Source organism: Microtus pennsylvanicus, chromosome X (assembly GCF_037038515.1).
Source record: "Microtus pennsylvanicus isolate mMicPen1 chromosome X, mMicPen1.hap1, whole genome shotgun sequence".
NCBI classification, from domain to species: domain Eukaryota; kingdom Metazoa; phylum Chordata; class Mammalia; order Rodentia; family Cricetidae; genus Microtus; species Microtus pennsylvanicus.
The window spans coordinates 26704347-26721345 of NC_134601.1; the positions used below are offsets into that span (position 1 = coordinate 26704347).

General features: G+C 43.3%; 1 protein-coding gene across 2 annotated transcripts in view; it reads right to left on the bottom strand.

Annotated features, from left to right (window-relative positions):
* Positions 1-10374: 10374 nt before the first annotated feature.
* Positions 10375-16999, bottom strand: part of Trmt2b (tRNA methyltransferase 2B) — a 52448-nt gene continuing 45823 nt past the window's right edge. Inside the window, exon 14 of one of the 2 annotated variants that reach the window (XM_075957968.1) lies at positions 10375-12025. In XM_075957968.1, the coding sequence (XP_075814083.1) occupies positions 11899-12025 (127 nt within the window). In that variant the 3' untranslated portion in view covers positions 10375-11898. The remainder of the gene's footprint in view (positions 12026-16999) is intronic. The other variant, XM_075957967.1, reaches the window with a different exon arrangement.

Genomic DNA, 16999 nt, shown 5'->3' on the forward strand with positions numbered 1-16999 from the left:
TGTGGAAGTTGGGGGATTATACACCTGCCTCTGCACGCAGGAGGAGTCCAGCTCAGGTCCAGGCAGCCTGGGGAGGCTCTGCTGTGGAGTGGTAGGCAGAGCAATGTTAACAAAGCAGACTGAGCTGTGTGCTGGTGAGTCAAGAATGCCACGGGATCCCACGCTCACGCCAGTTGCCACTTCCAGGAACTAAAATAAGCCTCAACTGCTAAGAGACAGCAGGCCTTTGGGTCTGCTCAGGAAAGTAAGCCCAGCCCCAAGAACTGGCAGGCTATTTACACAACTGAATGTTAGACAGCCATTAAGCACACAATTATGTGCATCACGGGGATGGAAATCAGAATGTGAAATGATGGTAAGTGAAAACAAGATGACGGAGAGAGCATGCCCACTGCAACTACGTAAAGCACACGTAAGAGCGCATCTCTGAAGAGCTTCAGAAAGGAATGAACACTACAATTCTGTGAGGGTCCGTGGCAGCTCCCACAGCAGGTTGTCCTTACTGTTTTCTCGGACACAATTTCACTATTTAGTCCAGACTGGCCTAGAACTTATCCTTCTGTCTCTAGCTGTGATAAAGTGCATGCTAGGCTCCCACATATCTGGGGGGAAAGGGGTGTCCTGGCTAGTTTTATATCAACTTGACACAAACTAAAGTCATCTGGGAGGAGGGACCCTCAATTAAGAAAATGCCTCCCTAAGAGTGAGTTGTAGGTAATCCTACAGGGTATTTTCTTACATTAGTGATTGATGTGGAAGGGCCCAGCACACTGAGTGGAGCCACCCCTGGGATTATGGTACTGGGCTCTATAAGAAAGCAGATTGTGCAAACCATGAGGAACAAGGCAGTAAGCAGCTCTCCTCCATGGCCTCTGCATTCGCTCCTGCCTCTAGGTTCCTGCCCTACTTGAGTTTCTGTCCTGACTTCCTTTGGTGATGAACAACAATGTGGAAGTATAAGCCAAATAAACCCTTTCCTCCCCAAGTTGCTTTTGGTCATAGTGTTTTATTGCAGCAATAGAAGCCCTAACTGAGATATGGGGTCTCATTTTATCCCAGGCTCGCCTCAGATTCTCTATGCTGGCAAGGATAACCTTGAACTTTTAACTCTCCTGCCTCTGTATTCCAAGTGCTGGAATTAATGGCAGGTACCACCACATCTGGCTTATGGCAATGTAACAAAAGGCTTCCTGTATGCTAGACAGGCACTCTCTAACAGGGCTACACCCAGCCTAATGTTTGTTTTTAAGAAAATTTTCCTTCTCATTGTATGAGGTCCAGATACGCCTGCTCTTTAGCTGGCACGGCAGCAAGCTCCGAATACAATTTGATTCCGGGTTTAGAGAACTGAATGCCACAGGGGAGAAATCTGTTTCGAACCCTAAGCCTCCAACAATCCCAAGCTCAGAATTTACAGACATCTGGATCTCTGTGAAGTCCAGCTACGAAGTTCGGAAATGCACTGGCTTATTCTGCAAGGAAGGAAAGCACACTCCCTTTTTATCGTACATTGCAAGCAGGCTCTGATTTGTAAGCCACTGCTAGCTGCAAAGGTCTCCATCTTGTTACCTCGTCACGGGCAGCACTCAGAATTGCTCGTTCTTATCCATCACACATCTGGGTATCAAACTGAGTAAATGTCTCTCTGGAGACTTTGTTTCTCTAGCACTGGCTTTCAGTCCATCCTTGCTTTGTTTTATTAAACTGGAGTAGGTTTTTTTTTGGAGGGGGTGTAGATTAAGATGGAGTTAGGCTATGTAGCCCAGGTTGGCCCTGAACTTATGATTCTCCTCTTTTAGTCTTTCCAGTGCTGGGATAACAGGTGTGCGCCACTACAGCCAGTTGTTCTGATTTCTTTTGTTAACTTCGTATTCTGAACTAGAGTTTAGATCTACTGGGGTTGTAAATATAGTACAAAGAATTTATATAGACCTTTCAATCCAGTTTGTCCCAATGATAATCCAGTACACTCATCAAAACTATCAATTATTTGGCTTTCACCAGCCTTTTCCACTAATGCCTCTTTTTCACTCAGTATCTAATCAGGACTGTAGACGAGCTTTCTCTTTGGGGGTTAAAAAGGGGCAAACTCATAGGTGTTGGGAACAATTTATAGTGCTGAACTCTTGAGCCCAAAAGGGAATGCCATCATATCCGTACCAAAGTCCTGAATCCAAGACACCTCATCGGGTTAGAGTCAAAACTGCATGTCTTACATGAGCACTTCTTACAATCGGACAAAGGGATCTGACAAGTGGGTTGTTCTTAGCAAGTAATATCATTAAGGTGACGAATCGAGAGGGACGACCTTCCCTGTCTCTTTTCTCTGCTTCATTCCTCCTCAAACTGTATTGTAAATTTTCACTAGAGACTATAATATTTAAGTATAACATAAACACTGAGAAACAAACACCCACACCCACAGGAGAGGGACTGTGCAATGTGTGGTTTTGTTTGCTGAAATTAAGTACCAGTTTTCAGTGGTTCAAGTTAATGATTCCTCAGCTTTACGGTGGTGCAAATGATACACATTTGGCAGAAATATATTTTGGATTTTGAGTTCAGGTCTTTTTCTGGACCAGAGATATGTAATCCCATGTGCTCTGGAGATGCTGGGCACCTTCCAGTCATCCACACCATCACACCAGTAAACACCTGCTATTCTACTGTGTATCATGGCTACCGAGCCAGCGCTGGGAGGAAAGGAGAATTAAATGCATTTTCAGCTCATGATAGGTGATAGAGATACGACATCTGTGTATGCCACTATTATCCTCATTCTAGAGGAACAGGGACAGGAAACAGAGTGGAAGAGGTCAAGTAAGTTGTCCAAAGTCACAGAGCACGTCAATGGTAGACAGGAGTCAAGCCCAGGCCAGGCTTAAAAAAGTTGCTCCTTTTATGCAGCATGTCAAACTGCCCCTTAAGTTCCTGCCACTGTTCGGACACTGCTGGATGTTAGGGGTGCAATACTCAATTCTTACAGCCCAGTGGGAGGAGACGCCTAAACAGCTGAGTATATTACAGCCCCCTCTTGCTCTCAAATATTCCTCGGTTACAACTAAAGATAATTAGGCTGGGCAGTGGTGGCACACACCTTTAAATTGCAGCACTCTGAGGCAGAAGCAGGAGGATCACTGAAAGTTCAAGGCCAGCCTGTTCTCCATAGCTAGTTCCAAGCTAGCCAGGGTTATATAGCAAAACCCTATCTCAAAAATTCCTGAAACACATGGTTTAAACTAACACCTTGAAATACTACATTTTTTTCAGGTCTTCAGACTAAGAACCTCTGCCCTCTAAATACCTTGAGGTTAGTAGTTATGAATGTACTTTTTAAAAAAAAAAATCTGTGTATGAATGTTTGGCCTGCATGTACGCATGTGTAGCACAGGCATACCTGGTTCCCTCAGAGGTCAAAAAAGGGGGCCAAATACTCTGGAAGTAGAGTTACAGATGGTTGTGAGCCATCGCGTGATACTCGGAGCTGAACCCAGGTTCTTTGCAAAAGTAACATGTGCTTTTAACTGCTGAGCCATCTATCTCTCCCACCCCACAAACGGCTCGGGACTATTTACAATATATCGCCCCTCCCTTGTGAGGCTTCTAGCCAGATGTGGATAAACTCATCCAGCTGGGTTCCTCTGAGGAAAATGAAAACTACAATGTGGAAATCTATATGTTAGTGGACTAGAATCTGCTGAGGGGAAATGTGTGATGTCTCAGAAATAATAGCTATGTTCCACTTTAAGTGGCCTCCTGAATTTGTACTAATTGGCAGATTCTAAGAGAGTTGCCAATGGTTCACGACTACACTCTGTGGGCCAGCCATTCTGAATTATGTTCCTAGGAAAGATGACTAATGATCCTAGGAGTTATAAATTTTAATTTGATCTTAAGGGTGCAGGGTTAGAAGACTTAAATCTCAGCAAATGGCAACCATTCTCTTCTCCCGCCGGAAGACAGTCAACCTCATCAAACACTCTTCACCCTATGGTCCTCAGTGCTGGACATTCTGTAATCTTCAGTGTCTGTGTGGTCCCTCCAGAGACTACAACAATTTCATTAGTCAGGGTGGCGTCTAAGTCTTGGAAGTTTGAAAAAAAATCACTGGAGGCACAGACAAGATTGGGAACTGTTGCCTCAAGCAGAGGATAGTAATTGTGGCTGCCCATCAGAATTGCTTCAGGGATCCTTTAAAAATTCATATACTGGGTTGGAGAGATGGCTCAACTGTTAAGTATTAGGCTCACAAACAGAATGTCAAAAAGTTCAGATATTTGGACCATAGCCTACACCAATTAGGTCAGAATGACCACCTCAAGTCCTGTGAGCTATATTGAGATCTGGCCATTATGTCTTACCCTAAGTGACTCCTTGCTGTATTGAACAGTGGCTTTTGAGCTGTGTGCACTGCCCTAGGAGACTATATATATTCGAGACAGGGTTTCTTTGTGCATAGCCTTGGCTGTCCTGGAACTCAATCTGTAGACCAGGCTGGCCTTGAACTCACAGAAATTCACCTGTCTCTGCCTCCTGAGTATTGGGAATAAAGGCGTGCACCATCACTGTGAGTTCTCTGTGAGTGTGAGGCCAGTCTGGTCTACAGAGCAAGTTCCAGGACAGCCAGAGGTATAAAGAGAGACCCTGTCTCCAAAAACCAAAACAAAAGAACAAACTTAGCAAGTACACTAGACTAAGGGTGTACCTCCATCACTTGGACCCCATAAAGTGATGGACACCTAACACTGTGATGGCATGGCCCCATATCCACCTATCATCTGATACCAGGCATGGCCATGGCAAAGACCATTGATTCCCTGACATGGTTTGGTCCCTTACTGTTGAGGAAGCCTATTCAATTGCCTGCTCATCCACCTATTTATTTGCCCATCTGGGCCTAACCCTACCCCACCATTTCTTGCTCTCCACCCAGTCTGCCTTTTAACCTCACAGCTGAACACTAGTTTTGCTCCAACACTTGAGCAGCTGCCTCCCAGCACTGATTGGTTCATTGTCTTGTCAACACAGACGTTTTCTGAGCCCACTGCTGAAACCTCTCAAACTCTGCAGCAGCCTCTTTAACTTGTATTCATTCTGTAAGCCATACACGTACACAGAGATATATGGATGGATCTGTGTGCTGTATGCCATGATAGTCGGAAAGACTGGAATAAACGAACTTGCGTTCATCTCACGCAGGCTTCCAAGGTAGCTAGGTTTTGTGACAAACTGTCATTAAAACTGCTAAACCTTGTTGAGTTTATTCAATAAATTCTGACACTGTGGAATGGCACAAACATGTTCCTCTACATTTCTAGTGACAGCAAACTAGAAGGCTTTTAAAAGCATCACTGAAGGGCCATCAAAATGGCTCAGTGGGTAAAGGTGCTTGCGGCCAAGCCCAACAACCCGAGTACAACCCCAGGCACCACATGGTGGAAGGAGAAAACTGACTTCTCCAAGTTGTCCGCTGACTGCCACATGCAAGGTGCGGCATGAGCACACACATGATTAGAATGTACAGACGAGTCTGGGAAAAACCATGGGAGCTAAAACTCCGGAAGTGACACAAGAGCAATGGCAAAAGCAGAGTGGTGGCTCACACCTGCAACCCTGGCACCAGAGGAGCTGAGGCAGGAGGACACTAATGAGGGTGATACAGCAAGACCCTGTTTCAACCCAATAACAACCAAAAAAAAATGGGCCATTGCAAAACTGGCGCTTTAATTTTTAAAATAGACCTCTTTTATTACATGCATTTATGTATTCAGGAGGTGCACATGGGGCGCTCAGAGAACAGCCTGCCAGAGTCAGTTCTTTCATTCCACCATGTGGGGCCTGGGAATTGAACTCACTGCCTTGGCAGCAAGTGCCTTTATCTGCTGAGCTATCTTGCCTGCCTTCAGCAACTTTAAAACGCGATTAGTGAGAAGCAGCCAGTTCTGAAAGACAGGAAGAAGCCCGAGGATAAATAACTTAAAACAACTGTCCTACTTTAAGATGAAGGTGGCCTCACTTTCTCCACAAGTGTATGAGGGTTGATTTTATGACTCGTCTAGAATTACCAGCAGCTGATGGCATGAAACTCCATTTCTCCCATACCCACTGCCGTCATGTATTCTACTGCTGAGATAAAGGCCAGGACCAGAAGGAACTTGGGGGAGAAGAGAATTTCTTTTAGCTTACAGATGGAGGAAGCCAAAGGAGAACCTGAAGCAGAGACCGCAAAGGAGTACTGCTTCCGGGCTGGCTCTCGTGGCTTGCCCACTTTGCTTTCTTATACAACCTAGGACCACCTGCAGTGGGCTGAGCTGCCCACAATAATCATCAAGCAGGAAAATGCCCCAAAGACACACTCACGGGTCAGCCTGATGAATGATATCTTCTCCAGCGGCTCCCTCTTCCCACAATAACTCTACTTTGTGTCAAGCTGACAAAACAAACAAACAAAAACAACAACAAAAACTTACCAGCATACCCACCAAAACATTTATGGAAGACATGCAAAACTAAATGCTTTACAGGGACCCAGAGCGCGATCCAGAGGCCCTGCCTGGGTCTAGTGAGGAAGAATATCTGCGACCTGATGTGCACTTTTATTCAATACATCAACACCATCTTGGAGACAAGAACCGAAGACAAGGATTCCCACCACACCCATACACGTGTGAGAATTGTCTGGGAAGCTTTGAAAACAGTGGTGCTGAGGCCACACTCATAATGAATGACAGAACTATCTGAAGATGTTATGTTCAAAAGCCTGTTTTAAGAGGTTTCCAGGGGCTAGTGAGGTGGCTCAGAGGGTAACGGTGTTTGCCACCAACCTTGATGATCTGAGTTCCATCCCTAGTATCTACCCAGTAGAAGGAGAAAATGAACTCCCACAAGTTGTCTCTGACCGCCACACTCATGTACACACATATAAACATACAAATGAGTGTCATGAAAGGTCCTTCGGTGATTTGTGTGCAACCAAGGCTGAAAGTTAGGGGTTCTGTAACTCGAGTGTGCATCAGCCATCACCAGCAAGTGATGGTAAAACACAGATCTCTGGATGCCAGCCCCAGAGTAACTAATTCAGCTGAATGAAGTCTAAAAGTCTATGCTTCTAACTGGCTCGTGATGACAAAGCTGCTGGTCCAAAGAACACACTGGAAAAGTAAAGCCCCATCTAGTGTACTGGCGCTCAGCTTTGGCAGCATATTAGAATCACAAAATGTATGGAGGGTACATGTTAAGAATAGTAATACCTGATGTCCCAACCCAGGGAAATTGATAAAGGATACCAACTGAAGGTTTTTAACCATAAATAAAAATACGTTTAAAGTTTGCAGGCAAGTGAGTGTTGGGCAGATTAAGTCAGTCTTGGAAAGACAAATACCATGTTTTCTCTCACATGTGATTCATAGAGTTTAAATATATATACAATTAGATATGACCTAAAAGTAGAATCGAGAACTGTCTAGGTGATGAAAAGAAAAAGAAACTAACATGAATGGAGTGAGGAGGCTTTGCAGGGGGAAGAGATGGCCAGTGTATACGTGTATTTTTAAATGAAGATGTCCTTATGTAATGGTACCATCTACGCTGTATAAAGACAAAGTTGTTAAAGAAATCTCCAAGAGCAATAGCCCAAATAGCAAAAGAACCCAAAAGAACTAAAACATTTTTAAAAAACAAAAAGAAAACATCCTTATGAAATACAAGCTGTCTAATAACTATGTGCTATGAAAAAATGTAAAGGAAGAAAAGAAGGCTGATCCCTGGGCCTTTCCCCGCAACAATGAATCTGTGTGTAGTCCAGACTGGCCTTGAGCTCAGAGCTAGTCTGCTGCATTCGTCTTTCAAGTTACTGGGATTACAGGCATAAGCATCGAAACCCAGATCCCTTCTAATGTTTTTAAGTGAGTATGTACTGTCCTGTGTAGTGTGTGTATTTCTGTATACAATGTTGTCTTGACATCTTGATTAACCTTGTGGCTAAAGATTCTACCAGTCCCCGCAGGGCTAGTCAATTTGTGGAGACAGAAAGGGCTGAGCCCAAAGCTATGTTAGTCAGCATTCCATCACTGAAACGTGATTCCTAAGATAAACAACTTGAAAGCTTGTTTTAGCTCACATTTCTGGTCCACGGCCATTTAGCCCATTGCTTTTGGGCTGGTAGCAAGTCACATCAGCTTGACAAAGGAACATATGGTAGAGAAAAAGCTTGTCACTCCACGATAGCCAGAAGTAAAGAGAGGGAGAGGAAAGGAGCAGGATCCCAATATCCCTATCAATGATCTAACTTCCTTCCATGAGATCACCGGTTCTCAAGCTGCGGGTCACAGTCCCTTTGGGATCAAATAACCCTTTCACAAGGGTGGCATATCAGATATTTACATTATGATCCGTAACAGTAGCAAAATTGCGGTTATGAAGTAGCAATGAAAATAATTTTATGGTTGGGGGGTTCACCACAACATGAGGAACTGTATACTAAAGGGTTGCAGAATTAGGAAGGTTGAGAACCATTGCACTAGACCCTACCACCTAAAAGTTCCATGACCTCCCAATGGTGCCACAGGCGAAGAACAAGCTTTTGACTCTTGAGCCTTCAGGAACATTTCCAGGTCTAAACAACAATATCTCTGGAGAATAAAACAACCATTTTAGATCATACTTCCTGCAACCACCCCGAATATCCAGAAAGGCAACACTCTTCTACCTTTAGCGTCCCAGGCCACGTGGCAGACACTAGAGGCCACCCCTATAGCTGAAAGACCTGCCAAAACTGTTCAAACTAGTTGGACATAAACTGCTGTCACTTCTCCACTTTTCCTGAGGAAAACCCAAAGAATAACACTGCCTAACCCTTTCCCTCATATCTGCCTTCTGCCTGCTGATGATTCTGGTGTCTTCCCTAGGTAGACCTGTGGCAAACTTCATACTCTAGCACGATGAATGTATACTATGCTGTGTTCTTGAACTTCCATGTCTCTTCTTGCTGCCGCACCTATCTCCGAAAGTAATGTACAACATTAGTTGTGAGTAGTGGCACATAGTCATAATATAATTCAATATAATATGAGGGGTAAAGATCAGCCTTAGCTACATAAGGAGTCTGAGGCCAGCCTTAGGCTAATTGAAACCTTGATTCAAAACACCAACAAAGCACGCTAGAAATGAACCTCTATTGATAAGAGTATTTGCTTAGCATGGGCAAAGCCCTGGGTTCAATTTTCCAGCATGACATAAAAATTAAGTCTGACTGTACACACATGAAAATGAAACAGAACTCAGGAGACAGAAGCAGGATGATTAGAAGCTAAAGGCCATTCTTGGCTGTATTGTGTGGAAGACAACCTGGAATACATGACATCCTATGGTGGTCTGAATGACAAAATCCCCCATAGGCATAGATTTGTATGCTCAGTCCCAGAGGCTGCACAGCCCAGAGACCTAGAATAGAGCCAAAGATGACTGGCAAAAAGTCACAGTGATGATGTCTAATGACAGTCTGCTATACTTGCTGCCTAGACCAATGGTCATCAAAGAGACTTCACCCAGAAACTAGCGGGAACAGACGCAGAGACCCACAGCCAAACATTAGGCAGACCTTGGGAAATCCCGTTAAGAGGGAGAGGAAGGATTGTAGTAGTCAGAGGGGTCAAGGACACGACAAGAAAACCCACAGAATCAACTAACCTAGGCTCACCGGGGCTCACAGAGACTGAACTGACAACCAGGGAGCTTGCGTGGAACTGACCTAGACTCTCTGCACATATGTTACAGTTGTGTGGCTTGGTCTTCTTGTGGGACTCCTAACAGGAGCAGGGACTGTCTGGCTGCTACCTGCTTTTAGAGACCCTTTCCTCCTACTGGGTTGCCTTGTCTAGCCTTAATAGGTGAAGAGGTGTCTAGTCCTACTGCAATTTGATATGTCAGGGCTGGCTGATATACTTGGGAGGCTGTCCTTTTCTAAAGAGATGGGAGGAATACTAGATAGGGGAGGGTATTAGGTAAGGATTTGAAAGGAAAGGAGGGAGGGAAAACTGATGGAGCTGGGAAATAAATAAGAAAGAAAGAAAGAAAGAAAGAAAGAAAGAAAGAAAGAAAGAAAGAAGGAAGGAAGGAAGGAAGGAAGGAAGGAAGGAAGGAAAGAAAGAAAGAAAGAAAGGTACAGCCTTGTTGGAGAAGGTGTGTCACTGGGAGGGGGCCTTGAGCTACTGCTCTGGAACCTTGCCTTCCTTTGTGCCACCACACTCTCCACCATGATGATAATGGGCTAACCCTTCGTAACTGCACGCAAGCCCCCACTTAAATGCTTTCTTTTATAAGGGTAGCCTTATTCATGGTGTCTCTTCACAGAAACAGAATACTAAGACAGATGCTACCGCAAAAATATACAATATTTTTTATAAGTTTGAACAGCTATCTTCTTTTGAGAAGCAGTCTGTTTTCAGAGCATTTAGAACTAAGACAAATTTTAATTACCTGTTGAGCTGATTATTATGTTGTAAGTCTGGCCACACATGCTAACTTCCTTGGCTTCCAACCATGAGTATTCAAAATATATAGCACAAATGGCTAGGCAACCACCCAAGGACAATTCCAGAATTGAAAAGTTCATGGACTACAGATGAGTGAATACAGTTGGTCTCAATATCACTTTATTATAGTGTGTACTGGATTACTAGAGGCTTCTGACGCTGTCTTCCCCCATAACACTCAGCACAATCACAAGTATTCAGCCCCTACTTTGAGAGTTTCTTAACCCTTCTGGGTATCTCTACTGACCAATTCTCCTTCTACAGGTAAGAAATAAATGGTGCTACTGCTCCTAGAAATAACCACATTTTCTTTTTAATTTTTTAGAAAACTATTTTGTTAATTATGTATATTTGCATGTGGGTGAGTATGGGTTTGTGCATGTGAGCGAGTGTCCATGGAGGTCAGAATAAGGTATCGGATCCCCTGGCCTAAAGTTACAGGCAGTTGTGAGCAGCCTGTCGTGGGTACCAGCAATCAAACTTAGGAATTCTGCAAGAGCTATATGTGCCTGGGTGATACTGAGCCATTTCTTCTGCCCTGGACATATGCACATTATTAAAGGACATTTTAGAAGTGTCAAAGTCTAGACAACCTAACTGCCCTGTAATCGCTACATAACATTGTCTGCTTTTGTGTGTATGTAGTGTGTGTGTGTGTGTATGTATATGTGCATGTATGTATGTATGTATTATGTATGTATGTACCTGTGATTACACTTGTAGAGGCCAGCAGTTGATAAACATTTTCCAACTCCTTTTTATGAGAAAGGGTCTCTCACTGAAGCTGGAGCTCACTTCTTAGCTAGACTGGCTGGTCAGGAAAGCTCTCAGGATTCCCCTGTCTCCAGTTCCTAGCACTGGAAGAACAGACCTGTTATTTAAATGTGAATGCTGGACTCGAAACTCAGGTATTTGTGTATGTGCAATAAGCAAGTGACCTACTTAGCTTCCCCACCCCGCCCTTTTTTTTTCCCAAGACAGAGTTTCTCTGTGTAGCTTTGGAGCCTGTTCTGCAACTCACTCTGTGGATGAGGTTGGCCTTGAACTTACAGAGATCCACCTGCCTCTGTCTCCCAGTGCTGGAATTAAAAGCATGTACCACCACCACCTGGCTCCCTAGCCCCTTCTTCTGCTTTGTAAGAAATCCAAGGAGTTTGGAGCGATCAAAGCTAGGCAAATATGGGTAATCCCAAAGAAATATGACAAGCTATAGTTCAATCCGCCTCAGAGGAGGCCAGCTAAACTCTTGCTGGGGATACAAAGACTGGTTTCCTGGGAGACACATCCATGGTCTCCAATGCAGCAACAGGCCAAACCTGATGACGTCCCTGAAACTTCAGCCGTAGCAGCCTGCAGTCTCCTAGCCTTATCGAGTGAAGAGTAGTACCAGTTCACAGTGTGGGGTGTGGGGAAACAAATCCACGGGTACAGCTTCTCTCAGGACAAAGGGTTCACCGAGGAGCTTCTTAGCAGAGTTTGGAGGACAGCACAGCCTGTAGAAAGAGACCATAGGATCAGTTCACAGAAAACAGAGAAGCAACTACCAGACTTACAATTGAAGTTCTTCCTCTGTAGTCACACAGGCCCATGTGTCTGGCATCTCCATGACTCATTATTTCCATGTAACTGTTTTGCTTAGCCATCTTCCTCACTAAAGTACAAATGTTCAACTTACAGTGAGGTTATGGCCCAACAAACCCATTGCAAGCCAAAAATACTAAATCACAATGCATCTAAAGGACTGCGAACATGCTTTGGTTGTCAAAGTATCTGAGTTCGATGCCCAGAATCCATGTAAAAATGTAAAGTGCGTTGGCATATGCTTGCAAACCAGTTCTAGGGGGTGCAAAACCAAGCAGATCCCTGGGGCTCACTGCTGGCCAGCATAACCTCCTGGGTGAAATCCAGGCCAGTGAGAGAGTCCTGTCTCAAAACCCAAGGCAAGTGGGTCCTGGGGAAACAACACCTTTAGGTTGTCCTTTGGTGCATACACACATGCATCCAAGTAGCTGGGGTAAATCTCAGTCTCTGAGTTAGAGCATATGATTAGCATGTACAAATTTCTGGATTTCAACCCTATACATATATAGATTATATGTAATTTATATGTGGATGTAAGGTATATATTGTCAAACATCACGGCTTACATTCATAAGACCCTGAGACAGGTACCCACTAAACTCTCCTAAAAAGGTTGTTCCAATTTCTACCAATTCTTTTATAGTTTTACACTATCAGACATTTTTTTACCATATGTACACAGTATCTTGCTGAAATTGAAACTGGTTTGCCTTTTTGAGGACATGTTTAATAATTTTCTCAGTGTGATATCTGAATTCTAGGTTTAGTCTTAACCACTGCATTTTAAAATTCACTGTTATTATATATAATGTGCAGTATAATGAATACTTTCATCTGAGTCAAAATGGAATAACATTTAGAGGTGCACAAGGTAATCTCCTTTGCCATCTCTCATATGTCCCCAGTTCTTTCTTTTTAAAATATTTTTAGATTTATGTAATTTTCATGTGTATGAGTGTTTTGCTTGTATGTATGTATATATATACAACATGCGTGCCTGGTGTCTGGGGAAGTCAGAAAAGGGCACCAGGTCATCAGAAATTGGAGTTGCCCATGGTTATGAACCACCACATGGGCACTGAAAACCAAACTTGAGTCCCTCTGCAGGAGCTCAAGTGCTCTTAACCCCTTAGCCAGTTCTACAGCCCTGTTCCCAGTTCTTTCTAGACAGAGACAATTAATTGTTATTAGGGTCTATTTCTGAAGGGGGGGTCTTTCCATTAATTCATTTTTAAAGAAAACATATAAAGTGATGGGCTTCCTTGAGGTATTTTCATTCACTTATATCATATCGTTCTCATTAATTTTTTTTCCTCCTCCACCCTTCCTTGTGCTTCCTGCCTTTCTGACTGAGTCTCTTCCTTCCCCCAGGGAGCTCCCTCTTCAACTTACCATAGTCCCTTAAGATTCCCTTGCTATTTTATATTCTATACCCAAACTCACACATACATGCACAAATGTTTATAATGTAGACTCCATGTGTAAGAGAAAACATTTAGCATTTGTCTTCCTAAGTTTGTCTTATTTCACTTAACATAATAATATGCAGTAATCAAATTTCCTGCAAATGTGATTTCATTCTTCAAGATTTACCCTTTCATCATGTATATATGTGTGTGGTGCATGTAAGTGCACACACATGCAAGCATGCATGTGAACACATCCAAGCACATGCATGTGAATAGCTGCCCAAGGAAGCCAGAGGTGTTTGAGTCCCCTGGAGCTGAAGTCACAGGTGGTTATAAGCTGCCTATTGTGGGTGCAGGTGATGAAAGTCAGCTCCTCTGCAAAAGCGGTACATTCTCTTAACTGCAGAACCATCTTTGTAGCCTCAATTTAATTGCTCATTATCAGTGTCTCATATAACTGACTAGAGTCTCTCTATGAAAGTATAAGCAAGCACAAATGCACATTCTTCTCATCCTTCAAATTAACCTAGTATATGAACAATTCTATACCTTACTAGTTCTATTTAGTGACAACCTTATCTCAGAACTTAAATCAAAAGCCACAAAAATATACTTGACTGTACTTCAAAAGATACTATTGAGCCATGTATTGTAGCGCACATCTTTAATCCCAGCACTCAGAGGCAGAGGCAGGCAGAACTCTGTGAGTTTGAGGCCAGCCCAGTCTACAAAGCAAACTCTAGGATAGCCAGAGCTACACAGTGAGACAATGTCTCAAGAAGACAGATGGAGAAGGAGGACGAGGAGAAGGGAGAGGAGGCAGAGGAAGAAGAGGCAGAGGAGGAGGAATTGGGGATGTAGCTCCGCAGCAGTGGAGTACTCACTGGCTTGTGTGAGGCGCTGGATTTGATATCTAGCAATGCCCATGAACACAAACAGAGACATGTACACAGAAAACAGAGAACAAGCAGAGAGGGATTTCTCCAACTCATATACTTGACATGGAACTTCTATCAAACATACAGAAGAATTCTAAAAACTCAACAGTAGAAAGTCAACCCAGTTAAAGATGGACGTAAGATCTCAATCTTGTATTAACTAGCAAATATCTCAAGGTTTACAGCTGACTAAAAGAGGAGCTGGAAAAATAGCTCCTTTGGCAGACTGCTAGTCTAGCCTGCACAAAGACCTGGGCTCAATCCTCGGCACTTCATAACCATATTCAATGGTGCATGCCGGTAATCCTAGCACGAAGGAGATGAAGACAGGGGATCACAAACTCAAGGTCAATCTGGGCCATCATTGAATGCATGAGACCCTATCTCCAAAGAAAAATGCAAAAAGATATATTAAAAAAACAAAACTCTTGGCCTAGCGATGGTGGCTCACGCCTTTAATTCCAGCACTCAGGAGGCAGAGGCAGGTTTGGTCTACAGAGTGAGTTCTAGGACAGGCAGGTACTTGGAGAAACCCTATCTTGAAAATACAAAAACAAACAAACAAAAAGAACCATTCAAAAACCTTTAGTCATTGGGGAAATGAAAAGAAAAGCCACAATGATATACTGAATTGCCATCTTAAGGGGAAAAAAGGCAGCAACCAGAGCTTAGGATATACCTCACTGGAAGAATACCTGCCGACTAGGACACAAGTGGTCCTGGGAGTCATTGCCAGCACGGCAAAATATTTTTTTTTAAAGTCAATAACGAGACTTTGTGAAGGTACAGGAGAAATATAGAGAAAGTGGAATACTACTGTTGGTACAATAAGGCAGCTGTTTGAAAACCAAGCGAAGCTCCTCAAAGGGTTCAACTAGTTTCCATTATGGGCCAGCAATTCCCCTCCCAGGTCTTTCTCAAAGAAAAATGAAAGAAAAACTTGCACGTGAATATTCATTGCAATGTTATTTATAAAAGCCATCAACCCATGAGCAGATAAGTAAGAGGCAAATATATATACAATATTATTCCCTTTTAAGGCCAAAAAAAGAAAATGAAAGACCAATAAATGTTTAAACACAGATGAACATCACACACATTATGCTAAGTCAAAGATGTAAGGAAGCACACAATACATGACACAATTCAATTCAATGAAATGCCAGGCAAAGCCTTAAACAGAAGGCACATTATGGGCTGCCTAAGGTCAGACAGCAGGGGTGGAGCTAGGCAGTGAAACTAAAAGGCACAGGTTTGTTTGGTTTTTTTTTTTTTTTTTGAGATGACAAAAACAATCTGGACTTCGGTGGTGATAATGGCTGCATGAGTTTGAAAACAAACCAACCACAACTCATTGAACTGTATACTTAAACATAAAAGATATCCCGTCAGTGTTAGCGGACACTTTTAATCCCAGCACTCAGGAGGCAGAGGCAGATGGATCTCTGTGAGTTCGAGGTCAGCCTAGTCTACAGATCAGATTCTAGGACAGTCAGACTGGAACACAGAGAAACACTGTCTAGAAAAAACAAAAACAAAAAAAGCAAAAATGAGAGAGGAGAGAGAGAGAGAGACTGATTGATTGATTTTGGTTTGTATATATGGGTGTTTTGCCTACATGTATGTCAGAGGCATGGAGGCCAGCAGAACAAGGCCCTCTGAATTGACTAAGCAAGGCACATATGAGCTCACACAGACTGAAGCAGTAAGCTTGGGGTCTGTTTTTGTTTGTTTGCTTGTTTGTTGAGACAGGGTTTCCCTGTAGCTTGGAGCCTGTCCTGGAACTTGCTCTTGTAGACAAGGCTGGCCTTGAACTCACAGAGATCTGCTTGCCTCTGCCCCTAGAGTGCTGGGATTAAAGACATGTGCCACCACCGCCCAGCTGCCTGCTTGGATCTGTACCAGGTCCTCTGCTATCAGCTTAGTGTTTTGATGGGGCTCCTGACTGGGAGAACTAGTGTATCTCTGGGTCCTGGGCCTGCTCTTGAGACTTTTCCTCCTGTTGGGTTGTCATGTCCAACTTTGATATGATAGTTTTTGCTTCATCTTTTTATATTTTATTTTGCCATGCTTTGTGGTTATCTCTTAGAAGCCTGTTCTTTTCTAATGAGACAGAAAGGGAACAGATCCAGATGGAAGGGGAGGAGGGAGGAACTGGAAGGAGTACATAGAGGGAAATTATAATCAGGATATATTGTATGAGAAAAGAACCTATTTTCAATTTTAAAAAAGGCTTGTTTTAGTTTATGTGTGTGGGTGTTTTTATTTTGGTAAAATACATGTAACACGGAGGGTGTGGTGGTGCATGCCTTTAATCCCAGTACTTGGAAGGCAGAGGCAAGCAGATCTCTGTGAGTTGGAGGCCAGCCTGGTCTACAAGAGCCAGGGCAGGCTCCAAAGCTACACAGAAAAACCCTGTCTCAATCCCCCCAGCCCTCTCCCCCCCAAAACAACAAAATATATGTAACATGAATTTTAAGCACTTTTAAATATATTTTATTTTTTGAGACATGGTCTCATTATGTAGCTCTAGAACTCA